Below are 27,998 nucleotides of genomic sequence, written 5' to 3'. Positions count from 1 at the left end.
CTTACCCTGGTGGCCTGGGAGCCAACATTTGCTGACCCCTTTTATAGATCACCAATGATGGAATGTCAGTTCTGGACTTGCTTGAATCTTCAAAAAAATGTGCTAACATTTTATTTTTATTTAAATTGTATCTGCATGGAATTTGACCCACCCATTTCACAAAATGCTAGACCTTACCAGTCAATCAGAAAAATACAATGAAGGATAGTACTATGGCACTGGTGTCAGTGTAATTCGATCTCTTCATGCCTATTGACCACTGGACCTCCTAAGTCTCTAGCCAATCGGAAAATATAATGTGCAGAATCGATAAAAATCTGTAATAAAATTTAAATAGCCTATTGTCACCACAGACATTCCAATCAACGGGGCTGCTTTTTAATCATTCTTTATTTCAATTTGACAGAGATAAAGCAGGTGACATTCCTCTTAAAAGTCCTACAAAATCTATAATTAAATTATTTTCCAAATTTTTCATTCCTGTATTTAAAATGAACAATGGTGAAATCAAAAGAAAACGGTCTGCTTATGATGCAGTGTTCAAACTTAAAGTTGTTGAATATGCAGAAGCAAACAATAATTGTGCTACTGCTTGTGAATTCTGTATCAATGAGGCATGTAAGAGAATGACAAAAATAAACAAGCAAACAAAACAAAATTGTTTAATAGACATGCCCAGAAGCAAGAACAAATGTCTAATGAGGTATGCGTCATTTCATGGTCTAGAGAAAGATCTCAATGATTGAATATCGACAAAAAGGGTATCTCATCACTAGAACTGGAATTTGTGTGCGTGGCCTGCAAATGTTGAAAGATGACAAATACAAGTCAGTAAAGTCATCAATATTTGTTGCAGCAGGTTGGCATACTCGTTTCATGAACTGTCCTGATCTCTTGTCTTCATCAGTGAACAAAGATAGCACAAAAGCTGCTGAGAGACCTTGAAGAAAAAATCGAATCTTTCCAAAGGTTTATTATAAAACATCAGAAGGAATATGCATATGAGTAGTCACAAATAGAAAATACAGATGTTACACTAATGACATTTGATCTCCCAAGCAACAGAACGGTAATTGGCGTTGGTGAAAAGACAGTTTTAATTAAAAACATTGGCCATGGAAATTTCATTTTATAGTGGTTTTATCGTGTTTGACCAAGGGATCAAAGCTCCCTCCTGTTATTGTTTTTAAAAGAAAAGCCTGGATTAAAAACATGAAATTTCCTGTAGGTGTATGTGCACATTAAAAAAGTACGTGCACATTAAAAAAGGGATGTATGTATGTGCACTTTAAATATATGTGCATATTAAATGTATGTGCACATGAAAAAGGGATGGATGGATGAAAGTGGGACTATTGAATGGCTGGGAAAAGCATGTAATAAGAGACTTCTCAGAAAACCTTCTGTGCTTGTATGGGACATGTTCAGGGCAGATAAGATGGATGAGGTGAAACGTGGCCAAAAAACCCCCCTAATTTGGCTATAATACCTGGAGGCTTCACTTCTGTCCTACAACTGCTTGTTGTCTGCCTGAACAAACCCTTTAAAGACAGGCTGCGCACAATGTGGTCCAACTGGATGTGCTCTGATATGGTGAAGTTGCCAAAAAACAGAAATCTTATGAACCCTGAAATCAATCCGGTTGCCCAGTGGGTGAAGGATGCGTGGGAGTCCATTTCTTCAGGGTTTTGTTAGATAACACTAAAATAAATCTGCTAAAGCTGCTGCATGTTTCTTGTGACTCCAACTTTTAAAATACAGCAGAGTTGGCAAACTTTAGTTCCCAGCCCATCAACGTAAGTTGCTGGTGTGCGGGGACATTTTGTGTCCTTGGAGCATCCACAGACAAAGAGCCCCTCAGCTTCTAGTGGCTGCAATTCGCTGTCCCCAGTCAATGTGAGCTGCGGGAAAAAGCACGGTCGAGGCTGTCACTCTGACTACACAAGGGGGAGATATAAAAAACATGGCCATTTTTTTCAGTTCCTTAGTCTTTCATTTTTGCTTGTCTGGGTGATCTAAGACTGTAGCTCTTTTTTTTTTTTTTTTATTGTGACCTGCTGTCTGTGTGCCTTTTTGATCCCAGCTCCTCCCTGTTGAATCATCCTGTCAACTGTACTTTTTCTTCACTTCCCATTCTGCAATGCTGCTGTTTGTACTACTGTGGACAGAGCTTCGTAAACCTAAGCCACTTTCACAACTGGTAGCTCTTCCAGGAATCAGTTCAGCTGTATACTGTATTCAGTGAACTGGGTACGGTAGTATCCTATGATTCCAGTTCTGACTTACATAGCTCTCTGAAGGTTCTTCAGAGGTCAAAAGTCCATTAAATGATCACATGTAAAAACATGGGTGATTTAATTGCAGATGGTAAGCATGTCACACCTTTGATTGGTTCCTAGTTTAGAAGCCATTTAGATGTTGAGAAATGCTGCAGCAAACAGTATAAATTCTTACTCATACCACAGCTCTTTCTAGGTTCTTGTGACCTGCAAATCCATGGATATCCACAATTCATTTTTGCAGATGCAGATACCAATTTTGTGTCCACGCAGGGCTCTGCCTGTGTCCTCCCATCATAACTGTGAACATCACAAATATTAATGAAAGTATGAGACCCAAGGAAAGTGTAATCTCCCTTTTACAGCATAGAAAACAGACTTGGCTATGTCTATACAGTGACATAGGGGTGCGAGTTCCCTGCTCACATGCACATGTTCACGCTAGCTGTCAGTGAGCAAGCACAAATATTGGTAGCATTTGCAGGCCAGCTGAGCTGTGTCAAGTACATACCTTGTCAGATTTGTATTGGGCATAGCTCAGCCCTGCCTCTGCTGCCACTGTCCATGCTATCAAGGCTACACTGCTATTTATACTTCGGCTAGCCAAATCCAAAGTCTAGCAGAAATTTAAGAGGAGCTTCCATAACCTATAACCACTGTTACTTTATCAGTGTTTCCTACTCCAAGTGTTCAAAAATGATGATTGGCTTACAATTATAATTTTGGGGATCTTTTTATTTGCCTCTTAGTTTTTTCAGGTTTTAGCATTGACATATTCAAGTTTTCTTAGCAATCCTGAAATTTTTTCATGGACATTTGATGTTTGCAGAATTGCATGACTTTGAGGAGTTGGGTCTTTCAGACAAACAGTGGAAGGTTCGCAATAAAATTATGAGCATTGGCAGGATTTCTTTGTGCAGTTCTAAGTGTACATCTGAGTTGATCAAGCTGCAGCTGGGAAGTAGAGGTTGCTAAATATACACAAACACTGATTATTCTGAACAGCCTTTTTTAGATTGTGTACTGTAGCATTCATCCTTGACCTAGGTCTTGGGCAGCAGGCCAGAAAGGAAGGTGTGGCCATATATTGTCTTCAGTTTATAGAGGGCAAGAGCAGGCACTTGAACCAGGAAACGAACCTCCCTTCTTGATACAGTAGGCAGGGTCAAACAGCAGAATCTTCAGGAAATATTTCAAATGGCAATTTGGAATGCTGCCTTATTTTGAAGCGTGCAGGAGCTGTGAGCAATATACAGTGTGGCTGGGTTTATCTGAAAATGTTTAGAAACCAAATCAGTATTTTCACTGTCGTATCAAATAGTTGTTCTTGAGGATTGGTCAGAAGGCTCATTGAATAACACTATAGGTTGCACCTCTATAAACCGGGACTCTGTTCCAGCAAGTGATCAAAGAGTCTTGACACACTGCAGGGGCCCGGGTGGGAGGGGGGCAGAAGCCCAGCATGCTGCAGGAAGGAGCAGGAACCCTGTGTGCAGCCCAACTGGGCTGCCCAGGAGGCCAGAAACTGGGAAGACCAGCACATGGCTCATCTGGGCTGCTGGGGACGGCGGGGGGGGGGGGGGGGGGCGCAGCTCAGTTGGGCTGAGAGGGGACCACTGGGAGGGGAAGGGAAAACCCAGGAAGGAAACCCAGCACGCAACCCAGCGTAGTGGAACGGCAGGGCAGGAGGTAGGGCCTGCAGCATGGATGCCAGAAATGACCTCCCTTGGTCCAGCAAAATCTGTCCCGAGGGTGCTGGACCAGGGAGGTCCAACCTGTACTACAAAGGGGCAGACCTCGCTATGGGGGAAAATCTTAATACTTATTGAGTGGGTTGCAAAATTTGAAACATTCTAGGGAAAGAGTTGAGAATGAGGAAGAGGTGCGAGCTGGTGCAAGTCTTCAGTAAGCTCAGCAACTGGTTGAAGCCTTGGTATATCACAGCCAGGAAAAGATAACATGCATTCCTGAATGAGGAGAGTGTTGAAAACTCCAGCTGCTGCCGTCTCTGGTTCAGAATACTGTTACTAGTCTTGAGGCAAGCCACAGAGCTCCGACGTGCTACTTTAGGGACAGCGGTTACCTTAATACCAGAGACTAGAAGTGAAGAAAAATGCAGCAGTTGTCATTTTATTTTGTAGCAGGTGAAACAATAAATAGCAAATAGACTGTCTGCTGAGGTGTATGCAGTAAGAAGAATGCTGGCTGCAAGGGAGCAAAAAATGAACACCAGACTGCTGCCAGTTGGAGTTTAGAAGAAAAAACATCTAGTTTTGAATGACATTAGTCTAAAAGCCACAAACTGTGGGGAAGGGAAGGGATGCTGAGGGGGACTCGTTTGTAACTTGTGTTGTGTGGCATTCTGTTCACTTCCATAGAAGTTCCCCATGTCAAGCCTCTCCCCCGAAATATTGTGATATGTTTTTGACAGCTTTTATATGATGTCATACATCAAAAGCTTCTATTGGCTTTTTTTTTTCTTGGCATGTGTCTGACATCTATATGCTTCAGTTTAATGCCACTGCTTGATGTGAAGCAGAAGGAAATGAAACTGGCATTTACTACTGAGACTGAAAGCACAGTAAAAAAAAATGGCTATGCATCTGCTCTATTTGGTCTAAATAGTAGTGTATTTATTTATTTGCCAGCTTGGAAGATGTGGATTCAAATCCTAATTGGATTAGAACTGAAAATTATTTGGGATTTTGCAATCCAGGCCCAAGTGTATATTTATATGCTGAAAACTACTGTACAGTTTGATGCAACTGGGGGTGTCTCTTCATTAGAAAGTCCAGTTCTGGCATCAGGGCTGGCTCTAGGCATCAGCAAATCAGGCAGGTGCTTGGGGCGGCAGTTTGCCAGGGGCGGCATTTCAGGTAAGCAGCCGGTGCTGCCCCAGCAACACCTTGCCCCACCCTGCCGATTTAAAGGGCTGCGGCTGGGAAACACCGCAGCGGCACGCAGCCAGCTGGCAGCACCAATGCACCCCGGAGTCTGCTGGCTGCCCCTGTCTTCTCTCCTGCTCCTCCCCTCACCCGTCAATGCCTAGCCCCGTCCTGTCCCGCTGATTTAAAGGGCTGCGGCCCAGTGCATCCCAGAGCCTGCTGGCCGCCCCTGCTCCTCTTCGTCCCCAGCAATGCTCTGCCCCGCCTATTTAAAGGGCCGCGGGAGATGCCGCGGCTGCGCAGGCAGCACTGGCACCATGTGCGCCTGGCCCCGGAGCCTGCTGGCCGCCCCTGTCTCTTAGTCTTGAGTTCTGCTCCTCCCTGGCGGCCACTACCTCCTCCGAGAGCCTCTCCACTCCAAGCCATCAGCCACCCCTCCGCCTACATCGTATGGAAATCCCAGGTAAGATGACCCCTTTCCGCCTAGGGTTGCCAGGTGTCCGGTATTTTCGCTTCCTGTCCGGTAAAAAAATCAGAAAATACTGGACACCTGGCATACCTACAAACACTCAGCCCGCTGGCCCAGCCCCCAGCCTCACCCCCCCACAACAGCCTCAGCCCCACGGACCCTTTGAAGTCTGTTCCTAGTATATTTCTCTTGTTCATGTTTGTAGTAGAAGTAGAACCAAACAAGGATCCAGCGCGGGCTTGCGTGCGGGTGCGCGCATGCATGCGCGCACACACACACACACACACACACACAGAATATTAATTGTTCTACACTCTTCAAAGAACCACACATGCCGTTTCATAGATATTTCTTTAAAGAATTAAACTTCGTTGATCTGGGTAAACTTTTGTGTTTGATGTCTCTAAGGCAAGCTTCATTCCATATATAGTTGTATTGGGCACATACAACTTTCCACTCCCTCTAACACCTCATAAACTTGAATATATAATGGCTACTAAAATGATGGGGACACAAAAATAAAGTGCACATGCACACCCCCTGATCTAAGTTTATCTGATAACATAGATGTGTTAGAGCCACATAAGGAGCCACTGCATTCCAAACCAAATCTAGTTTAACAATACAACTATTTATTGATTTAGTTTAGATGTCTTATGTGCTATAGTTAGCATAATTGGTTGACAAGTATGTTTAAACAGAGTGGTATTGTTAGCTGATTGTAATTGGTTTGAAGATTGATTAAGTATAGCCATAAACTAGTTGAGTTTTAGATGTGGCACAAGTTCTCCCTTCTATTTTTGATACTTAGTTAAGGAAATATGAACTATTTGTTTTAATAGTTTTTCATGCATTCAAACCACAATAAAAAAGTAGCCTATTTCTATAAGAACAATAAAGTAGAGATTTAAGGTACATTTCCCACTTTTGAAAAAGAGCTTTGTGTGAGCTGGAAATCTTGTCTCTGTCACCAAAACAAAACAAAAAAAATTGTGACGTGCAAATGTGTAAAAGCCAACAAAAAGGGGTGTGTGTGTGAGACAGACAAAATTTGTTTTGCTTGGGGCAGCAAAAAACCTAGAGCTAGCCCTGCCTGGAATAGCATTGGGGCTATCCCAGAATCTATTCTAGTGGTCAGAATATGGGAGCTGGGAATTCTGAGTTTATTTTCCAGGCTTTGTATATGTGTGTGATATGGGCAGGCAGTGCTCCCTGTAAAATGCACACTAATGTGTCTGCTCAGGAAAGATTCCAATGCTGCCCAGCTGATTAGCAGAGTGCCCACAGCTTGGTTTTTGTTTCCACTGGTGGTGTACTTTCACACATGCCTCGGTGCACAGAAAAAAATATTCTGCACATGGATGGAAAAGGTTAGAGGGAACATTGTTGGCAGGGTAAACTTGACCTCCCTTTGCATTCGTTTCTGTGAAATGGGAATGCTATGTATTTTCCTTATTGTGTGGTATAAAATTCTCTGCTTTGGATGAAAATGTGCCATGATAGGAAGAAGAATTTGTTGTTCTTGTTCAGGGATATATAGTGTCAGATTCCTGAGGAACCTTGCATATTGTCCCGTGGGAAGGTTTTTCAATTTATGCAGCATCTAAGCATTTTCTACACCCATCTCTTTCTCATGATCACCACACAAAACAAAATTTCTAGCACCGATTGTTATGGTGAAAAACTTCCAAACATGAATTGAGTATAAACCAGAACTATGCTAACTTCGTGAGTCTGTAGACAAAATTTTTAATGCCTGAAACTGAGACAGAGTATGTTAGCAAAAACCCTACCTTCTCTGAGCAGCCTGGAAACTCTTAGGTTAGGTTAGAGAGAGAGAGAGAGAGAGAGAGAGAGAATGAAAATATACCCTTTCTGCAGTGTTGTCTACACTTGCAATTTTGTTGTGCCTTGCCATATTTGATTTTTTTATATTAAAAAACCCAGCACCTAGAGAGAGGAGATTATGGAAGAATCCCAATTTCATTTTTTAAAATAAAGCATGTGTCTAAACTCTATAGTTGTTGAGAAAAGCTTGAAAATGTGACTGTGTGTGGTTTTTGGGGGGGGGCGGGAACCTGTCTCGTTTATTTTGAATGCTTGGGGAAGCAATACTGCTTTCAGCAGGCTTCAAATTAGTCAGTCTCTTTGTATTTAGATACTGATACAAAAGATGGAGCCGCTGTCAATTCTGTGGTCAGCTGTTTTTCATGTCTTACATGTTCACATTGTTTATTTGGTCTGTGCATGTATTCAGCTACTATTATCAGTTCTTAATTTTCAAGGATGGATCTTGAGCAAACTAATCATAAAGGTTTTTTTTTTTAATGCTTTGGGTAATATAAACATTTTCCAGCTACAGACAGACCTTGCCCTCGAGACGGTGATGAATTCAGAAACAAATGAAATAACACTGCTGTTGCCTTTTGCGCAGTATGTTCCCTGAGCGGTCTGCTTCCCATTGTCCAGTTGGTTTAGTAAAACTGGGGGCAGATTTTACACTGAATGTTCATTTTAACTTCTGTGACTTTTGTAGGAGACGGTCTTGATTGCTGCCACTCAGCACATTGAGCATAGACTGAGTGGCTATTGAGCTGTTAGATAGGGTTTAGAGTGAGGGCTGACATTGTCTAGTGCTTCTGATTTGGGGTGGAATGGAAGAGACTCGTCCAAGGACTCTGTCATGTTACTCCTGTGGCTCTGTCCTCACAAAATGTTCAATGAATCTTTCTTTTAATCCACATCCTTTACTTAACATGCGGTGAGATGGTTACATGTGGAATCCATGAATCACGCAGGGCTTGCTGCCAGGCTTCCCATTGCAATACAAATAATTTCTTTGGGATCTGGATCCACAAGCATAACCGGTGTCACATGGTTTCACCAGTCTCGTGTTTTGCTCAGAAGGTAGACCGCAGAATTTTGTCCCAGCAGCTAGAGTTTCTAAGGCCTCGTCTACACCGGTGTTTCTCAACCATTGGCACGAGAGAAGTCTGGGGGGTATGTCAGCATAACTGCAATTTGGAGAAAACTTAATTTTTCTTTTAAGGTTTACAGCGCTTTATTTTCTTTGTACTTTTTACACTCAAAAATGTCATTACCCGCCTGGCTACAATTATGTTGTTTAAACAAATGTGTTCCAATGGTAGAAAAAAAATTGTGTGCCCGAAAACTGTAGGTATTGGGGATACTTACAATTTTTTTTTTTTTTTGAAAAAGGGGAATTTTATTTAAAAAAAAAAAAAAAAGGTTGCGAAACCCTGCTCTACATTATGCCCTCCTCTCCTCCCATCGAATAGCATAGCTGAAATCGATGTGCTTAGACCTACTTACTGTGGTGTCTTCCATGCAGTAAGGTTGGCAGCTGATGCTTTCCTGTCAGTTCACCTATTCTTGTCCTGGTGAAGTACAAGGGTCAACAGGAGAGCACTCAGAGGTTGATTTATTGTGTTTAAGCCAGGGGTGAGGAACCTATGGCCTACTTTCCCGGATCTGGCCCCTGAGACTCAGGACTCTCTGCCCCCCCAACATTGGGGAGCCCGCACTGGTGCTCCAGCCCTCCACGGTCCCTCATGGGGCTGGAGCACTCAGAATCTACTAGCTTGGGCCTCCCTAGATGGTGTGTGAGCGGACCACATCCGTGAGGTGTTGGTTTTTTGTTGTTGTTGTTGTTTTTTGTTTTGCTTCTCATTTGTATGCGGCAGGCCCTGACTGATTTTTCTGCAGGTCAGCAGCCCCCAGCCCTCCCAAAAAGCTCCCCACCCTCTCCGAGGCAGACAACAAATCAGTGATTAATCTCCGCAGCCACAAATCCACTGTATAGTGGAGACAAGCCCTCACAGCCAGTCCCAATTAGTGTGGTATTGCAAATCTACAAGGGAGAGGTAGAAATGTGCATTACAGTCCATGTCTGAGGTGAACAGATACTCTCTCTCTCTGCGGCCTGGCCAAGGATTGTAGAATCCTTTCTTCAATACTACGCCTTGACTCTTAGATCCATTTTCCAGAAATGATAAATCCTTCCCCTTTTGCTCCCTTTTCCTAGTCACAGTAACAGAACTAAAAGACCTGCTTTTGGTCAGGAGCCTACCTATTGAATTAAAAATAATAATAGCCTACAGACAAATGTGGGGTGAAATAGTTACTTTTCTCACACTTGTTCCATAGAAGTGAAATATATATGTCATTCCGTTGTTTTGTGGCTTAATAGTCTCCCCCCCTCCCCAAACGGTTCTGGTAGGAAAACTACAACATGTTGTAATTAATGTCTTTGTGTGTGACCCACCACTTAACGTATGGAGGTGAATTGTGAATAGGCAAGAGGTGTGCATAGGTGGCCCTGCCTGACTCCCAGTTATTCCCCCATTTTTGGGGGGTGTTGTCCCCCACACTCCTCAGAGTTGCCTCATATTTTGGAGGGATGGGGGACACTGCTTGCTTGCCTCCCCTTCTCCTGTGATTTTATTTTATTTTATTTTATTTTATTTTATTTTATTTTATTGGTTACAAGCTGCTGCTGAACTCTTTAGCCTCTTCTCACTGTGTTATGGGAATCTACCTGAACAGGGGTAGGGCTTCACTGTGCAGAGTAGGGACGTTAGATAGCATGTAATTGATCAGTCATGTAACCACATCAAATTTTAGTGGTTACCCGACTATTTGATAGTCCTGGGGGCAGGGCTGGCAGCCAGTGTGCTCCTGGCCTCACTCCTAGGGAATGCGCTGCTGTCCCTCTATCAGAGGCAGGGGGCGGGAGGGACAGGTAGATCTGGTGGTTGTGGGGAGCCGGCTCCGGCCTCCTCCCTAGGTGCTTCTGATACAGAGGCAGAAAGAGGGGGGAATGTGCATAGTCGACAGGATTAGCCAATAAGCCTAGTCTTATTGGTTAGTCATGTAGTCATCTACACACCTCCCTAGTGCAGAGAGAAAGAAGATCAATTGCAGGGCCCCTGCCATGTACTCAAAACTTTTAAAACTGTATAATGTACGTATTAGATCATGTGTGTCCACTCACCTTGATGTTCCTTTTTCATTTTTGAACTTAGAAAGTTATAGTTTGTTTACCAATCACTGTCATGTGCATTAATAAAATCAATTTTCTCCATTTAACAGAATGTTACTATATTAAAGTGAGCCTCTTTACATGAGGGTTTATTGTTTTTGTGGATTTTATCATATTGAGTGAAACTATTGAATCTGCCTGCATAGTCTCTTTAGTGTTAATATTCAAGAAAATTGGACATGGGTGCTGTTTTTTTTCAGATACTTAGATATTTGCAAAAAACAGATATCTGTTTGGCCTTTGTTCAGCTGGGTATGTAATAGATGTGTTTTCCATATTTTTCCATAATAACAACCTTCGTAGTTTTTGGAGCCATGCTTTTAATTATGGACTTTTTTTTTCCTTTTCAGAGAGAGACTATTGCTAGTTTGGTGGCGACTAGCCAATGAGAAATGAATTCTTCATTTTCTGAGTGTAATTCTTTCTGCTAGAAAGCTTTAGGGGGTTTGCAAGAGGATCATTGGGTATCAGATATTCAACAATTTGTTGTATTTGAATACAGACTGCATCCAGATGCTCTCTAATGACTAGATATATCTACCCTGTATGGATAACATCACCTCTGTCACCAGTGTCTCCAATACTTGGGCTCTATTAATTTTCTCTGTATTTTTGACCTTACTGGTATGACGGACCATTGAAACAAGAGTATCTTAATCTTTAGTACGATACCAGAACATTTCTTTACAGATCTTCTTTTTCCCATCAAAGCTCATATCTCTGGGGTAATTTCTCTGTCCATAATCTTTTCCCACTGTGATATACGTGGACATAACTTTTAGAAAAGTTGGCTGCAAAGATTGATATACGTTAATTTCTGTGTGTGTGTGTGTGTGTGTGTGTTTATATATTAGATTTTGTTTCCTTATCAAGCTGAAGGCATTGCTTCTGTTATAGTTAGTATTCTGTATAAAACAATGAAACTGAGAAAAAGGCTTCCATTGAAGGTAATGGCATCCGAGGGCAAGATTAGCTTGGAATTCTAAATAATTAGGAAAGCTTATTTGATAAGCTACTGGCCAACCATATGTATTCCATGGCTCCCATAACCTTGTAACTCTCTGGTTCTAGATGTTGATTAAAATGTGGGTGATTTGCAGTGGTGGTGGTTGGGAAGGAAAAATTAATTTTATTTCTACAGGTTGAACCTTCTTCAACCGGGACTCCCTGGTCCAGTAATATCTGTGGTCCGGTAGGACCATGTCTGTTGCTGGACATAAGAACTTAAGAATGGCCGTACTGGGTCAGACCAAAGGTCCATCTAGCCCAGTATCCTGTCTGTCGACAGTGGCCAGCACCAGGTGCCCCAGAGGGGATGGACCGAAGACAGTGATCAAGTGATTTGTCTTGTGCCATCCATCTCCGGCCTCTGACAAACAGAGGCCAGGGACACCATTTCTATCCCCTGGCTAATAGCCTTTTATGGACCTAACCGCCATGAAATTATCTAGCTTCTCTTTAAACTCTGTTATAGTCCTAGCCTTCACAGCCTCCTCTGGCAAGGAGTTCCACAGGTTGACTATGTACTGTGTGAAGAGAGGACCAGAAGCAAGAGTCCTGTGAGGGCCAGGAACCCAGCCATGCTGGCTGCAGCGAGGCTAGCAGCCAGAAACCCTGCCTTGGGCGTCTGGCTGAGCCAAGTGGTAGGCGGCCGGAAAGAAAGCAGGCTCCAGCAAGCCAGTGGTCTGCTGCAGAGGGGCCAGGAGCCCCAGCAGTGGCTGGTGGGGCTGCTGCAGCAGGGCTGGCAGGGTCAGGAACCCTGGTGGCTGAGCTGCAGTCTGCGGGGGGGAAAGGGAGAGGCCCGGCAGTGGGACTGTGGGCTGGCGGGACCAGTGCTGCTGTGGCAGGGCCGGTGGGGCCAGAAGCACTGGTGGCAGGACAGTGGTTTGCTGTGAACCTGAAATAGGGCTGCTCACTAGTGGGGAACCCCTCAGGAGGCCAGACGAGGAGTGGAGCTGGGCTGGGGGGCTGGCAGCAGAGGGGGGCAGAAACCTCCCTTGGACCAGCAAAATACCTCCTTTGGGACCACACAGGTCCCAAGGGTGCCGGACCAGGGAGGTCCAACCTGTAATTGCATTTTCTAACCCATAGAGTAACCTTTGCTAAAAAATGTGTATAAATTTCTGGAAGATGTGACTTTGTATATTTATTTTTAACCTAGGAATATTTATACTTGCACAATTGTTTGTTTAATAAAGATTTAGTGTGTGGCTAGATTAAAGCACCCAAACCCACTACTGCTTTGAACTGGCTATCTTGATTGTACTATATTATTTGGAAAAACTAGTCCACCTGTTTAATGTCTGGTCACTTTTATGAAAAGAATTATTGGTAAATAAACCCACACAGCAAATATTGTCTATATAACTTTAGTACATTTGAATTTTTGGGTACATAGTCATACTGACCATAGCTGAATAATTTTTGACCCATTGTAGACAGCATGCCAGAAACATTCAACTGAGGACCTGGATAGCTAGCGCGCTGGTGGGTGCCATAAAGAGAAGGGAATGCTGCGTCACCACCAGACCTTTTTGCTTTTTTAAATATTGTTTCAAGACATGGTGCTTGGTGGCTAACCAGAGAAATGTAAAGTTTGCGAAGTTAGGTAATTGTTCCAACTTCTTGCATTGTATTTCTTCATTCATATTAAAATGGCCGGATGGAAGAGATTTAAGTTAGCACGTAGGAACACAGCTGGAAAGATCAAGATTTCTGACTTCGCAAGCTAAATAAGGAGGCTAATAGTAAACTAAGTGGAAGCTGGAAGCACCTGACTCAGAGTAGAAAAGTTGGGACTGTTCAGTGCAATAAATAAAAATGCTCAAGTTATATTTATAAGTATAGGTTTGAGCATCTCAAATTTTTCTTTTGTGCTGTCCTCTGACTATGCTTTTATTGCCTTGGAGAGAAAACATCCAAATACCAAACCTATCGGTTGGGGGGAGGGGGATTAAGGTATTAAAATATTTACCCAATGCTCATAAATTAGTTATTGGAAGATGGCATATTGGAGCATAACCAGCCGAACGTAATTTGGGTGCCACTGGAAATAAATGACATTACTGTGATAGCTAACCACCATTGCAGATGAAATCACCAGCTCTTTTGCAACAAGTAGAAAAAGATACTATATTTTCAATGACTCTGTCTCAATTAGTAAAATAGATGGAGTTTTGAAACATATTCGCTAGCCCATTATGATTAACATGTTTTTGAATACCAGTTAGACACTCACGTAGAAAAAGTAACACTGGAGTTAAAAACACATGAATTAAGGCATGTTGGCGAGTATGTGTTAACATCACTTATTTACCTGACAGGGACTAACATTTTCTCCAATATTCAAGTGTTTCAGTATGGCTATTTTTAGCAAGGGTGTGTAATTTGAAGCACAGAGTACTTCATGTTCACTCTAAAACGGTTAATTATATGGAGTTTAGTTCTGCCTCTCGTGTGTGTGTGTGTGTGTGTGTGTGTGTCTTTGAAAAGCTACACAGCATGAGTACTTGAGATCTAATTTTGTGTTTAGCATAAATTTCCTCTTTGGAGTTGGGCATATCACTTAAGGTGTGTCTACTCTGTAGTAAAACATGCACAGCTGGCCTGGGTCAGTTCACTTGGGCTATTGGGGCTTGAGTAGTTGAGCTTATAAAACTGCAATTTTGTACTCCCACAGCCTGAGCAATGTGACCTGAGTCAACTGACCTGGTCCATACAGCAGTGTGTGTGTGTGTGTGTGTGTGTGTGTGTGTGTGTTGTTGTTGAGTAGACATAATCTTACTACCTCAGTTTTTTCCATCTGTAAAATGGAGGTAATGATGCTTACTTCAAAGGTATGTTGTAAGGATTAATTAATGTTTATAAAGTCCTTTGAAGATGAAAAGCAGGAGTTCTAAGTATTATTTAAAAGCCAAGCTTTCCAAAGCCCAGGTACATGTTCTGTGAACTGTCTTAATTATGCTTGTTCAGATTGCTCCAAACTGTCTCAGATATTTGCTTAGGAAGCTATTTTGAGGGATTCACTTTAATTGTACTGCAGTCAACTCTCTGAGAGTTTTTTTTTTCCCTAGGCCCTGCAGCTGACCTTGTTGAAGGTGGTATATCTGACACTGCATCTCTGGGAAGAAAAATAAAGATTATGTACTCCTCACAGCAGATCAGATGCACAAATCAAAAACAGACAAGCGCACAGAATGACCTTAGAGAAAGTGATATCAAACACTTAATCCAGGAGCTAGACCTGTTCTACTTAATGTATGGAGATGGCTCCTAGAAAAGAATCATATTCCGTAGATTTTTTTTAACACCTTTAGTTGGTTTGCCTTAACTTTCTTGAGTATCTCCCATGTAAATATGCCCTGTGGATGCATCTTTACTTTAGAGTTAATTCCGGTGATGAAAACCCGGTGATGAAAACCCAGGCCGGAGCATGCTGGTTAGACTACACTGAGTGTGAGCCATACTTGAGTTACAAGCTCCACTCTGAAGGTGCACTTATTCATGAGCAGCGCTAGGATTTCGGGAACTTGGGGACATATTCCCTGGTTCTTGATTAAAAACAACGAAGCGTCTTGTGGCACTTTAAAGGCTAACAGGTTTATTAGGGCATAAGCTTTCATGGACTGCAGCTCGCATCACAAAGCCTTATACCCTAATAAACTTATTAGTCTTTAAGGTGCCACAGGTCTCCTCATTGTTTTTGCTGAAACAGACTTAACACGGCGATCTTTCTGAAAATGGTTCCTAATGCTTCGGTAGTGTGAGCTGCTCTCGATTCTTTCCAGTGAATTGTGGGAGAACTTGTCTTTGTGTTGGGCACCTCTGAGGAATTGAGACGTCACTGGAGGACTACCAGCACTGATGTGGTTTAGTGTGTGTCCTAACTGCAGAGTGACAAGTTACCAGCGTGAAAGTAAATACCATTCTGCCCCAGGATGGACCATACAATGACTGTAAAACGCCATTACACTCAGACCAGAGGATTCTCTCTGTATGAATGGGTGCTGGGTAGAGGCAACGCCCAAGCAAGAGCGTGAGTTAACTCTGCAGCAAAAATGCTCTTAAAGTTTTAGTTATTGCATAAGGGAGACAGTCTCTCCTCAATCTCCGGGCACACCTTCCTGGATGTACTGCAGATAATGGGGGTAGATTAGCCCTGAAGAGCCAACCCATAGAACATAATTAAAATACTGTATAATTGGGAATTTTTACTGAAGCAGTCTCTCAATCTTTTCCCCTTAGATGTGCGAGATTTTACGTAGGCATTTTTTGGGTAGTCCCTTTCCAATGTTAATTGAAGGATAGCAAAAACTTAGGTTAAATACTTAATACTTGGATCTTGAGAGCTTTACCTCCATCAGATGTTGAACCTTGGTTACTGTGGTAGGCTATCCAAGTGGTTTAATGAATTACAGCGCTTGATGTTTGTAGGACACCTTGAGAATATTGCTTTTCAGATCGGTATAATCACATTTCTAGGAGGAAAGGGGTGTAGACCCTAGCACTCAGACTTCCCCATCAGTAGATTAGAATTGCATCTTTGGAAGAAGTCATCCGTTGACCACAGGAATGTTGTGATGATTTTGCTAAGGCAATGAGGTGGGTGAGAGTCTTAGACAACGGGAAGAGCTTGTTTGTCTCAGGGGTGTGGGCTGCCTGGTGACTTTTTAGGCTAGTGAGTCAGTTGCTTGACATTCCATTAGACATATATTTCCTAGCTAAGTTGTAAATAAATCCAGATTTGGAGGCTGAATCTCTGTAGTTATTTCTAAAAATAGAACTTTGAGAAAAGTTTCTAGAAATGTTTGAGATGGGAATCAAGTGAAGCAAATGCACTTCAAGAATTTTTAGAAACTTGAGTCGAGAGGAAAATAATTAAAATTTGTCACAGACAACATTGGTAGAGCCCTACAAATCTGAAGATACCCACTTTATATCCATGGGTATCCTCATCCACAGATATGTATGTGGATATCCAGAGATCATTTTTGCAAGTGGAAATGCGGATACAAATTTTGTATCTAGAATCCGACAAATTCGCAGATATCCGTTTTTATCCTTGGATTCACGCATCTGCAGATGTCAGTGTGGATATCTGTGGCTCATTTTTGCGGATACAGTTGTGAATGTGCATACAGATTTTGCATCTGCACAGGGTTCTAAATATTGGGGAGGACATGATACTTGGATGGGTTTCTCATTTTTTACTCTATACATTTAATGTGCTCTTACTGAACAATTATCTATTTAAAAGAAAAATGGAAATGTTACCATTACATTTGCATGAGATTTTTTTCCCTTTTCTCCTTAGTCTATGAGTAAATTTATTGCACCTGATTTTGTTGACAGTTCATAGAATAAAAAAGGCAAGGGGGAATCTCACATATTGTTTCACAATGAAACAATCTTAAACCTTAAATTGGAGCACAGAAGTAACTGGCTTTACTTTTAGCATATATATAAGACTACTAACAGGTGAAGCCCATCGTTGACCAGGCAAAAAAATTAAATATATGTAATAGGGATGTAATAGTGTAGTCGAGTAACCGATAAGCAAAATCTTATAGATTAATACTATAGACTACATGCATTTCCCCCACCCCCGCCAGTAAATTTTTTTAGCAGGTTGGCCAGCAGCCTGGCTCAGTCCTGGCTTGTGATGGGTCTGGGACCTACCCCTGCTGTAGCTCTGTATTTAAAATGTATTAGGAACTGAGCGGGCAGGCAGCCCAGCTCATTTCCGGCTTGCACTGGGTCCGGGAGCTCAGACCCCCACTCTGCGTTGCTGCCTCTGATACAGAGGCAGCAGTGCGGTATGGCAGGAGGCTCCTCGGGTGTGAGGCTGGAGTGCACTGGCTGCCGGTCCCACCTCTGTGACTATAGAATAGTCTACTAACTGATAAGAATGGATGAGGTCACTCAACGAATCAATTAACCGATATTTAACATCCCTAATCAGTAATAGAAATTAAATATATGTAATAGAATTTTTTATTCATGTGCTTGCAAAAGGAAAATAAAAGAACATTTTTAAATTTATAGGATTTCAACTTCAAACATTATTCATTTTATCGAATAATTACCATACACAGTCAATTTGAATAAAAAACTCGTAAAGCTTCCATTACTCACTCTTTCTGTAACTAATGTGAATTATTTTGTGATTTGTAACAGAAAACATTTTCTTTGCACAGTTGAATAGGCGACTTGATTTTAATTTTGTTAGCAAATATGTTTTATGAACTCTAATCCTAATAGTCATGTCTTTTTTCTGATGAAAAACAAAAATAATTATTTAAATCAGTGTTTCTCAAAGTGATCCGTGGACTCGTGCTGAGAGAGCTGCTACTGGCGAAGGAGAGCCGCAGGAAGCAGCGGCCCTGGTTACACTGTTTCCTGCAGCTCCCCTTGTCTGCAAACGGTGAACTGCAGCCAGTAGGAGCCACGAGACTCCATGGCTGTGGAGTCGGTAAGTAAACAAACCAGAGCGGCCCGGTAGCAGCAGCATTCTCAGAGTGGGCCCGCAGACCACTTTGAGAAACACTGATTTAAACCTTTCACCTAGCATTTTTCTGGTGTAGAAAGTAGTGCAATCAGCTAATTTAAGGGGCAGGAGTGTTTATGCCAAATCTGTAGGTAATTGCAAAGTATGACTTCATTTTGCACAAACTCTTCAGATAATACTTAGCAGATAATACTTAGATAACACAATGATGATAATAAATCGATCTTTTCAGCAGCCATCAAACAAAACACTCAACTCCTATACTGGGTTATTTGTGTCTGAGGATTTAAGAAAGCTGACAGGAGACAATTAGATTTTGTAATTCCATTTCTCACACCAATTTATGACAAATAGAAGGGGGTGAAGTGAATTTTTGATTGTCCTTGTTGCTCAGTTTTGGAAAGCATATATAGTGGAGGCAAGCAAAAAGACTAAGGTGGTGGGTTTGAAATGATAAACCAGCCTCAATATTGCAAATATTTGTGCAGTTTTTTGCAGGGATGTAAAATCCAATTTAATTGGCTAACTGATTAAAGTGCGGGAGAGCAGCCCCTGTCCACAGTGGTCCCACCACAGGGCTGAAGCAGCCCCCTGTCCACTCCTTCAGCACCCATAGGTTAACCTTAACCAGTAATCCTCACCCGTTAAGGATGAGGCTTGCCAATTAACTGGTTAAACCTTCACATCCCTAGTTTTTTTGTAACCATTGTTGTAGACTTTCCTTCCTCTTTTTTCTCTTGGCTTTGAATCTTTATATTTTCTCTCTCCCTCCAAATATTACATTATACCAATTCTTGGTGTCTGGAAAGGATTGGATTGTGTGGTGACACAAAGATTTGTGGGTTGAAATAGGAGAATGGAGGGGATGTCTGTAATTTAGGGAATTGATTGTATTTAGCCACATTAGCATAAGTGCCATGTTTATCAGTGTGTTTTTTGTGCTGGGTTGGTAGGCAGGGGGAAGAAACCAAGATGGGATTGTATTTGGAGACTAAGGATGCATATTTGGGGTTAATGTGAGGCTTGGTAGATCTTTTATTTTTTAAAGTCTGCAATTCTGAACCTTTCATTTAAAGAGAGACACCACACCAACATACCAGTTTACTGACTCAATCTGGTACTGCCAACATGTCTTACTGCATTTTCCTTTTTTTAAGGATGGTCTCTCATCTGGATGTTCCAACAGGCCTAAGCCTGTGTAACTTAGCTGATGATCTCACAATGTAAACTGTATATGGCTGCAGTCCCCTTTTTTGGACTGCCTCCCATACACGCTCCATGTTTTATCTACACTTACACATCTCTTGTCCTGGAAGCCTCACCTCTGCTTTTGACTTATTCCGTGATTATGTAAAAACACACAGTTCATTGGCCTCTTTTATTGAATTTCTTGGCTTTTGTCTCTTCCCCTTCTCCCCCAACACAAAGATGAAGCTACAGTGTTGGGGTGCGACACTGAAGAATTTTATATACCTTTTTTGTATACCAGCTAGCTTCTTTGCTTCTAAATCTGCCTGCCAAGATCCACTCCTCGTCACTTAAATTACTAACCATAGTTATTTACATCCCACAGGGATCCATCTGTCGCATAGTCTATATAACTGGAGTATGCGTTCTACCTCAAGCACCAGATGAGTCACAGCAGTTACTGTTTTTCTGTATTAATCATTTATATTGGTAAAATGTTGGCCAAGGATGTAGACTAGGGTGGGTAAAGGGAAATTGAACCCTGCAAAGGGTGGATGGGTATTCTTCTCTCCCCCTCCCCAGCTTTTTTATTGGTTGTTGATGCTTTACAATGCAGAAAGAAGGCCCTGGTTTGGTTTACATTAGAAATATCAGATCTTGGCTTTCTTGTCCATACTGGAGAAATAGTGGGATGATTGATGGCATGCACCGAAAACCTGAGCGACTGAGAGGGGAAATCTTTGGTCATTGTTTACCACTTAACTGTTTTAATAGTCTCTTTCATTTTGGATCCATCACTGTGGCTCCTAACTATAGGTTAGCCCTCTCTATCCCAGCCCCCTTGGGACTTGACCAGTGCTAAACCAGAGAATTTGCTGAACCATGAGAGGTCAATATTGTCTAGCAGCATTACCAACACTTCCACTGCTTACTGGCTCTTAGAAGACATTTAGGGGTTAATTAGAGCAAAATAACAGCACAGAACATGGAGAGACAAGATTGGTGCTGCAAACAAACTTCATGGGACCATGGGAAACTTGGCCACACCCATGATAAGTGAACATCTGGCTAACTAAAATCATGCTGTACCAAAGTGTGCCAGACTACAGAGTTTCAACCTGTGCCAGATTTTCCTGTCCACTTGAGCTCATACAGAAACAATTGCCAGAAGCTTTTTGGGTTGTTTTTCTGGCCACTCCCCCTCCTGGCTCCTACTACATTTAAACTGCAGAGCCTCAGCGGGAGAAGCAAGCAAGAAAAGCAAGAAAATTCCATTAACTACTCAATTAGCTGATGAATCGTAATTTAACATCCCTAGTTTGTACCCATTTGGTTGGCTATAAATGAGGGTGGAGGGTGGAATTCTGTATGTAACAAACTTCTCCTCCTCACTCCCCCCACCCCATGAACAACAGTTCTCGTATTTGAGATGCTGTTCTCCTGCCTTGATGCTCTAGCTGAAACACAAATATTATGGAATTTATTTAGGAAGTGTTCTACATCAAAGCCACCTGTTTCCTGTTCCTACTCAGTGACTCTTAATTGCAATAGCAGTCAGCTGCTACTATAAATATGCCTGTTACCTGCTACAGTTCAAAACTATCTGCCAAGTTTGCTTATCCTCAGGAACCTACGATGGTGCTTCCCGAGCTCATTAGTGGGGTGAGGAAATGCGGTAGTTCTGGGACTCCAGAGTGACCCACATTAACAGACTCCTGTTGCTCTTCATGCTCAAGGGATTGTTCTGGCACAAGTGCTCGGTCCTCTTTACAGTCTTTACAGTTCCCCAACTCACCCACATCCTCTGAACTTGAGATTGCTCAGCACAGAAGAGCACAGGGTTTAGCTTCTCTCCCCAATTTTGTATCCTGATCCTCTCAGACAAGATACTCGTGTACCTAAATGGCCTCTTTGACTAGAAGACTTGGATGTTCCCACTTTTCCTCTTGGCTTACATTTGGGGTGGTCTCATATTTTCCATTTGCTGTTTACAGGTTCCCATCCATCCGTAGTTCTTCACTCTCTCTCGGAGAAAGTTCTTGCTGCCTTTTTGGAGAATTTCCTCCCTCCTCCTAGACCCAGCTATTTGCTTTCATCATTGCACAGGAAATCAGATTCCTCATCTTTCTTTTTTGCGCCTAATGCTGAGAGAAAGCAAGCCAAACATAAAAAGCACAAACCCAGTATCCCCTCTTGCAAAACCAATGGAGCTCCTGCAGGCCTCCATCCAGAGACTGTGAGCCTCACAACACTCTGATTCAGATGAAGCAGGCAACTTCTGCAGTAATAATGATGGGATACTTTGGTCAAGTTGATCCAATCCATCTTGGCCATCACAGAACCAGCCACGTTTCTCCTGAATTCAGACAAGAACAATAAAATGTGTAGAGTCTTCCTGTACCTCATTACAATGGCATAAGTTTTTTGGTACCAAAGATGAATTCTTCCTTTCTGCACTGAACCGAGGGCTGCTCCCAATATAGGAAGTTTGTTTCCGGTGGAGCAGATGTCCTTATGAATTGGATTAAAATGAAAGCTCTTGCATTGGCTTTGGATACTCCTCCATGGGTTTGAGAGCTTGTGTGCTATGCATGCTTACTGCGTGCATAATTCTTTCATAAGCTTGTAACCTTATAAGGTTAATTCAGATCCATTCATCTCACGGATTTGTTGAGTTGTGGTTATGTTGTGCCCAAATACAGTTTCATGGTAATTCTATCTATTTTAGTCTCCAGAATGTTATTTAAAAATGGCTTTTCTATATATGCCCCATGTGCTATCCCTCTCCTTGTCCTGATGAAGGTCCAAATAAAATCTTCCTAATGGGCCTTCAGATAGCAAGAATAATAATAGTTACAGTTGTTTTGGGATTCCCAAATGGAATGGAATTTCCAACAGATCAAGTAGGAGAAGCTATCTGTTCCAGAATCTCATCATCAGCTTGCTTGAGTTAAAAGTTGTCAGGAAACTTTATTCATTATTATTTATTTATTGCTCCACAAGCTAATACCAAGCAAGAAAAACATAAAAATGGCTGTTTAGAGTCAGACCAGTTGTCTGTCTAATCTAGTATACTATCGATTGATAGTGGCCAATGCCAAGCACTTCAGAAGGAATAAACAGAACAGGACAATTATCAAGTAATCCATTCCCTGTTGTCCAGATCCAGCTTCTAGTAGTGAGAGGCTATGGACACCCAGAGCATTGGGTTGTATCATTGGCCATCTTGGCTAATAGCCATTGATAGATCTATCATCTATGAATTGATATACAGTAAACTTCCGGTAATCCGGAATCTTTAGGACCCAGGGGATGCTAGATTATCGGATATGCCAGACTATCGGAAGGGGGGGCTATGAGGGGTCTGCGGTGGGGTGGAGGGGATGCCACTCCAGACCCCTCATAGCCCCCCCTTCCAATAGCCCAGTTCTGCCCCAGACGTCCCCGATTCAGCCGCTGCTGGTCAGTTTCAGCAGCGGCTGAATAGGGGATGCCTGCAGCAGAGAAGCTGGGGTGATGTCGGGTTGGTCCGGTAGCGCTGCTCTTGGAGATGCCTGGGACAGAGCAGCTGGGGTGCTGCTGGGTTGGTCCCACAGCCCCGAGGGGCAGCGCTATGGGACCAACCCGGCAGCACTCAGCTGCTCTGCTCCCGGCTTCCCCGATTCAGCTGCTGGTCAGTTTCAGCAGCGGCTGAATCGAGGAGGCCGGGTGCAGAGCAGCTCCAGTTGTCCGGCTGCCCAGAGTACTTCCGGGTTCCCAATGGTGCCGGACCATCAGGAGTGCCGGACCAATGGAGTTTTATTGTAATTCTTTTTTGAACCCAGCTCAAAGGAAAAACTTTTAGCAGTTACTTCCAAACTAGGATCTTGGGTAGGGACAACAGCAAAAATAGTCAACAGCAAAATAGCTGACACTTGACTGTGAGAAACCAAAATTACAGAAAGGAAACTAATTTTACTTTGAGGCAAGTCACCTTTAATGCCAAAAGTTGGAGAGTGACAAATATTTAAATATCTTAGTTTTATGAATCTCAGATTATTTTTAATAAGTCATAATTTGATTTTAAAGAAGAAAATTGTAGTGGTGCTACATCAGTTAGGGCTTTGAAGATCAAGTCATGGTCTTGTAAATGTTCAAATTTTATTTTAAGGGCTCTTTTTTTTTATTTTAAGAGGATTCCCATTTAGTTGAATTTAAGCAACTGATTAGTAATCTTCATTTTCAGTAACTTGCTTCTTTCCCTTCCCTTGTTCAGATTTAGCTGCAAAAAGACCTAATTACACAGCTGGCAATTTATCATATGCTTGGTACATAATGGTACGAAGTTCTGTAATTCCCCACTCATCAAACTCTTTAAAAACATATTTTCATTTCACTCTATCATGTGCATGTTTCTCTTTCTTAATACTGTACTTTGGATTTGTAGGAACAAGCATGTGACCTTTCATGATTGTTCTATTACACTGCAGAGTGGTGAAATAGGGAAAATACAAGGGAAAAAAAGACAATTTATTTAGAATGTTTTACATTAAAATTTAGCCTAAGAAACGTTCCAAGGATCAGCCATGCCTTAGCAGTGTACAGTCTCATCTTTTTGTGGTGCCTAGAATAGCAAACAACCAAATACTGTATAATGGTTTTACTTTCTCCCCATTCTCCATTGTCACCCCCAACCTATTTCCTTATTAGAGAGAGGCACATTTTTAAGCCAAAAATGCATTTTTCAGGTTCTGAATCTATTTGCTTAAGTGGGGGAATAGTTTGAGTAAGCGGGGAAAACACTGAGAGGGTGAAAACGTTTCAATTTGACTTCTTACTTTGAAATAACATTTCAATTTTGAGTTTGGCCAGTTTAAAAAAAACACACACAAAAGGTGAAAAACACCTCAAAAAGCCAAAATCAAAACTAAGCAAAGCAAAAAAAAAAAAAAACCCTTTGAAAAATATATTTGATTTGGATGAAATCTTTTGGTCAACTGAAAAAAAAATTAAAAACTGAAAAAAATATTAGGTCAGCTCAAAACATTTCAGATGTTTCAAAAGCAAATTTTTACAAGTCTTTCTGATTCAGTGAAAAAAACTGTTGGTTAAACTCAAACTAGATTTTTTTTTTAAATTTCCTTATGTGGCTCCTGAACTACAAAATCTGTTTGCTCAGCTCTACTCCTCTGTTAATCTTTGGGAAGTGGGAGAGAATTTATTTGTAGTGGCTTTAAAATGTCATCATTTTGATTCTGCTAAGGTGCTTTTTTAATGTCTTGATTTTGACTAGTTTGTATTTTTCCAACTGGCTCAGCAGTAATACCAATAGATGAGAATACTTGAAACAGGAAGTAATTTGAATTCCGAGGAATTGTTTAACAAATATGAGTCAGTTCTATAATTTGCAGTTCTGTTATTCTTGTAAACACCTTCCTTTATCTAGATAAAAATATGAGGGAAAAAGGTATTCACAACTAGTGCTGCACTGATTCTTAACTTTTCTGTGCCTTACTCCTTCCCCTGAATTCCTACAAGTTCTTTTAAATCTTTTTTTTTCCCCTCCCCTTCACAGTGGTAGTCGCTCTTCTAAAACCTTTAAACCAAAGAAAAACATTCCGGAGGGGTCTCACCAGTATGAGCTGTTAAAACATGCAGAAGCCACACTCGGGAGCGGTAATCTCCGGATGGCCGTTATGCTGCCAGAGGGTGAAGATTTAAATGAATGGGTCGCAGTTAATAGTAAGTTGACTGTCCTTTTTTTATACAGCAGATGGGCAGTGATATGGGCTGATAATGGATAAGGACAACTGCATAGCTGTCTCTTGGACAGTGTGTGGTTCTTAATGCGCTGTCAGTTTGTGTGTTGTATTGTAATCAAAAGACCAGAACCATGGTGCCATTTACAATTCACAGCAGCTAGTGACTCAAGCTAAAAACCCCTTCGCTCCATGTGGTGAAAGTACGGGTTTTTCCAAAACAAATTGCCTCTCTGTGGTGAAAATGTAAGTGAGATTTTTACAAAACAGATGAACAGTGAAAGGGAAACACCAACACTGTTTTTAGCAAATGGCTGAGTATCATCATGGGGTGTTTTACTCCTTCAGATTCCAGCTAGGGCTGATTCTCATCTGTACATGCTTCTCTACACAACCCTTCCTTGGATGAATGCTACTCATGGCTAGGGATGTTAAATTTTGATTAATTAACTAATCAATTAGTCGATAAGAACTTCCGTGTTCCGCCATTGAAATGCACAAGAGCCCCAGCAGGGGTTCTTGTACATTTCAAAGCGGAAGTGCCCTCATGGAGCCTGGGGTCAGCCGGGGAGTCAGGGTTGGCTGCCGCTGAGCTCCTGCCCCCTCCCATGGAGCTGGAGCTGTGGGGCGCCGGGGGTGGGGAGACTGTCTTTTAAGTCAGCTCCCTCCAGCACCCCTTTCACTTCTCCTCCCTGCTGCCTCTTTGTGATAGAGACAGCAAGGGGGGGAAGTGACTAGTTGACTAATGTGTTGACTATCAGATGAGCTTTTGCTTATCCGATAGTCAACTAGTTGAGTAGTCACATCCCTACTCAGGGCCAAGTCTAAATCAGATGGGAATATTATAATATATATGTATAGAATGCCCTCTACCTGCCCTCACCAAATCCTGAGATTTTTCTTTACATTTCCAGGGCTAATCCCTTTTGGCTCAGGCCTGATGTTCCTCACCCTGTCAGTCTGTCTCCTTTCCACATTTTTGCTGTTTAGACAGTAAGGCTGTGCTGCCCGGCTTGATTTTGTAGTTGCCGCATATCTGCACAGTGCTATGACATGAGTTTCCATCACTACAAGGGAATATTTAAATCAGCACAAATGGGTGCTTTTACAAAATTTAACATGAACAGATTTTTTTAAACCGTTTAAAAAGGAAGCAAATTTTGGTGATTTCATATACCAATTATACCACTCTTGCTTTCAGGGGTTCTCCAGTTTGCCACCATTAAGACCCACTAAAGTGGCCTATAAAGGACCCACAATGGGCGTGTTCCCTTTTTAGGCTATGTAAAGAAGACTTAATATTGCATGCCCTTCATAGTAGAAGTGTATGTTCTTCTAATGCAGCAGGCACAGTTGTGCCCCAGTCTTCTGTGCAGAGTAAAGCGGTGTGCCTTAATCGGAGGGAGCAGAAAGGGCACTGTTCCAAAACTACTGGGCACAGAACAGTAACGGAGAAAAATGAAACCTAGGTATTGCCCTGCCAGATCAGACTGGTGATGTGTCTCGTCTGATGTCCTGTCTCATGACAATGGCCAGTACTTGGTATTTCAGTCCCAGTGAAAAATGGTAGGCGCTCTGTTGGGTAGCAATGGAGTTATCTGCCCAGGTACATTTCTTTCTTACCCAGGGTAGTGGATGTGGTGGTTGGCTGATGCACAAGAGTTAATGTATCACTGAATGTATTTGTGGATGTTCTTATTATCCATGGAAACGCCTAACTTCTTTCTGAATCTTGCCAGACCGTGATCTCTTAGATGTTTTGTGGCAATGGCTTACATATGTGTATTTTAAAAACGGTTTATCTGTTTTACAAAATAGTTTTATTATGGGAACTTTCAATGAAGTGGGAAGAAAATTTTTAAATTTTTAGGTTTAAAGGTCCTACATGTGCAATAAACATGGGAGCTTCAGCACTCCCTTATGAGAAGCCTGGCATTCTCCTTTTTTGAAAGAAGAAAGAAATGGAAGTACAAAATTTTAAATATCTTCCCCCAAGGACACAGGAAAGATCTGGAAATAAAACAAACAACCCTTCGTTCTTTGCTTGTTTTAATCACTGGATAACTTACTCTTCCAGAACTGGAGAGACCGCTTTAAACTCTCCCTTTCCCCCTAAAACCCCCTTACAATCTTCATCTCTGTAACCAAAAAGAGGAAATTAAAAGGCTAAGGCAGTGCTTTACATCTCTCAGAAAGGGGTGACCTCGGTTGGGCTTGTTTGTCATGCACTCATGAATTTGGAGTTTGGAAGATATGCTTCACACCCTTTTGAAACTCAGAATGTGGGCTTCAAAGCAATAGCAGTCATCCTGTCAAAGCCTGTGTGGTTTTGAACATGTCTGCATTTAAGTAGACATTCGGGTTGGAGGGGGTAGGGTTGGGAGTGAGGATTAGAAACCTAATTAACAGCTCTTTTAGTCTGAAAAGTTCAAAATTGGTTGTAATATGCAAAATCTACTTGCAGTTCTTTTGCTATTAAAGGTTCCCATTAAGATTTTCATAATTTAGGTGGTGTTTTTTTCAATACATGTTAAAAACCCTTCCCCTCCCCAAAGGTTGTCTTGCCATTTGTTGCTATTGCTTCTCCAAAGAATGTGTATTAAACACGATCCACCAGTCCTGAGCTGATTTGCTCCTTGGTGATTGTGCTCGCAAAGTGCAGTTTATGCTTGTTTACTATATCAACTGAAAGTGGGATGAACGAAAATAACTGCCAGGAATTTGCAAGGCATGCTCTGCACATAGTCTGTGAAGTAAGTAACTTTCCTTCAGTGTCACTTAAGGAGCCTAAAGAATCTCTCTGTCCCTTCCCCCAACCTCAGATACCCAAAATACACTTTACCTGGACAGTCCTTGAGTTCTGGGTGCAC

General features: G+C 41.9%; 1 protein-coding gene across 3 annotated transcripts in view; it reads left to right on the top strand.

Moving 5' to 3' along the window:
* The window catches only part of MOB1B (MOB kinase activator 1B), a 70,058-nt gene that overhangs the window by 19,708 nt on the left and 22,352 nt on the right, over positions 1 to 27,998 (top strand). The window contains exons 1-2 of one of the 3 annotated variants that reach the window (XM_006137034.4): positions 15,555 to 15,730; positions 24,945 to 25,111. In XM_006137034.4, the coding sequence (XP_006137096.1) occupies positions 15,633 to 15,730; positions 24,945 to 25,111 (265 nt within the window). In that variant the 5' untranslated portion in view covers positions 15,555 to 15,632. Of the gene's footprint in view, positions 1 to 15,554; positions 15,731 to 24,944; positions 25,112 to 27,998 lie in introns of those variants that run through there. The other 2 variants (XM_006137033.4, XM_075929429.1) reach the window with 2 other exon arrangements.

Source organism: Pelodiscus sinensis, chromosome 5 (genome assembly GCF_049634645.1).
Source record: "Pelodiscus sinensis isolate JC-2024 chromosome 5, ASM4963464v1, whole genome shotgun sequence".
In the NCBI taxonomy this organism is placed as follows: domain Eukaryota; kingdom Metazoa; phylum Chordata; order Testudines; family Trionychidae; genus Pelodiscus; species Pelodiscus sinensis.
Note: the sequence above shows the minus strand (reverse complement) of the source record. Positions and strands in the feature narration are given on the sequence as shown.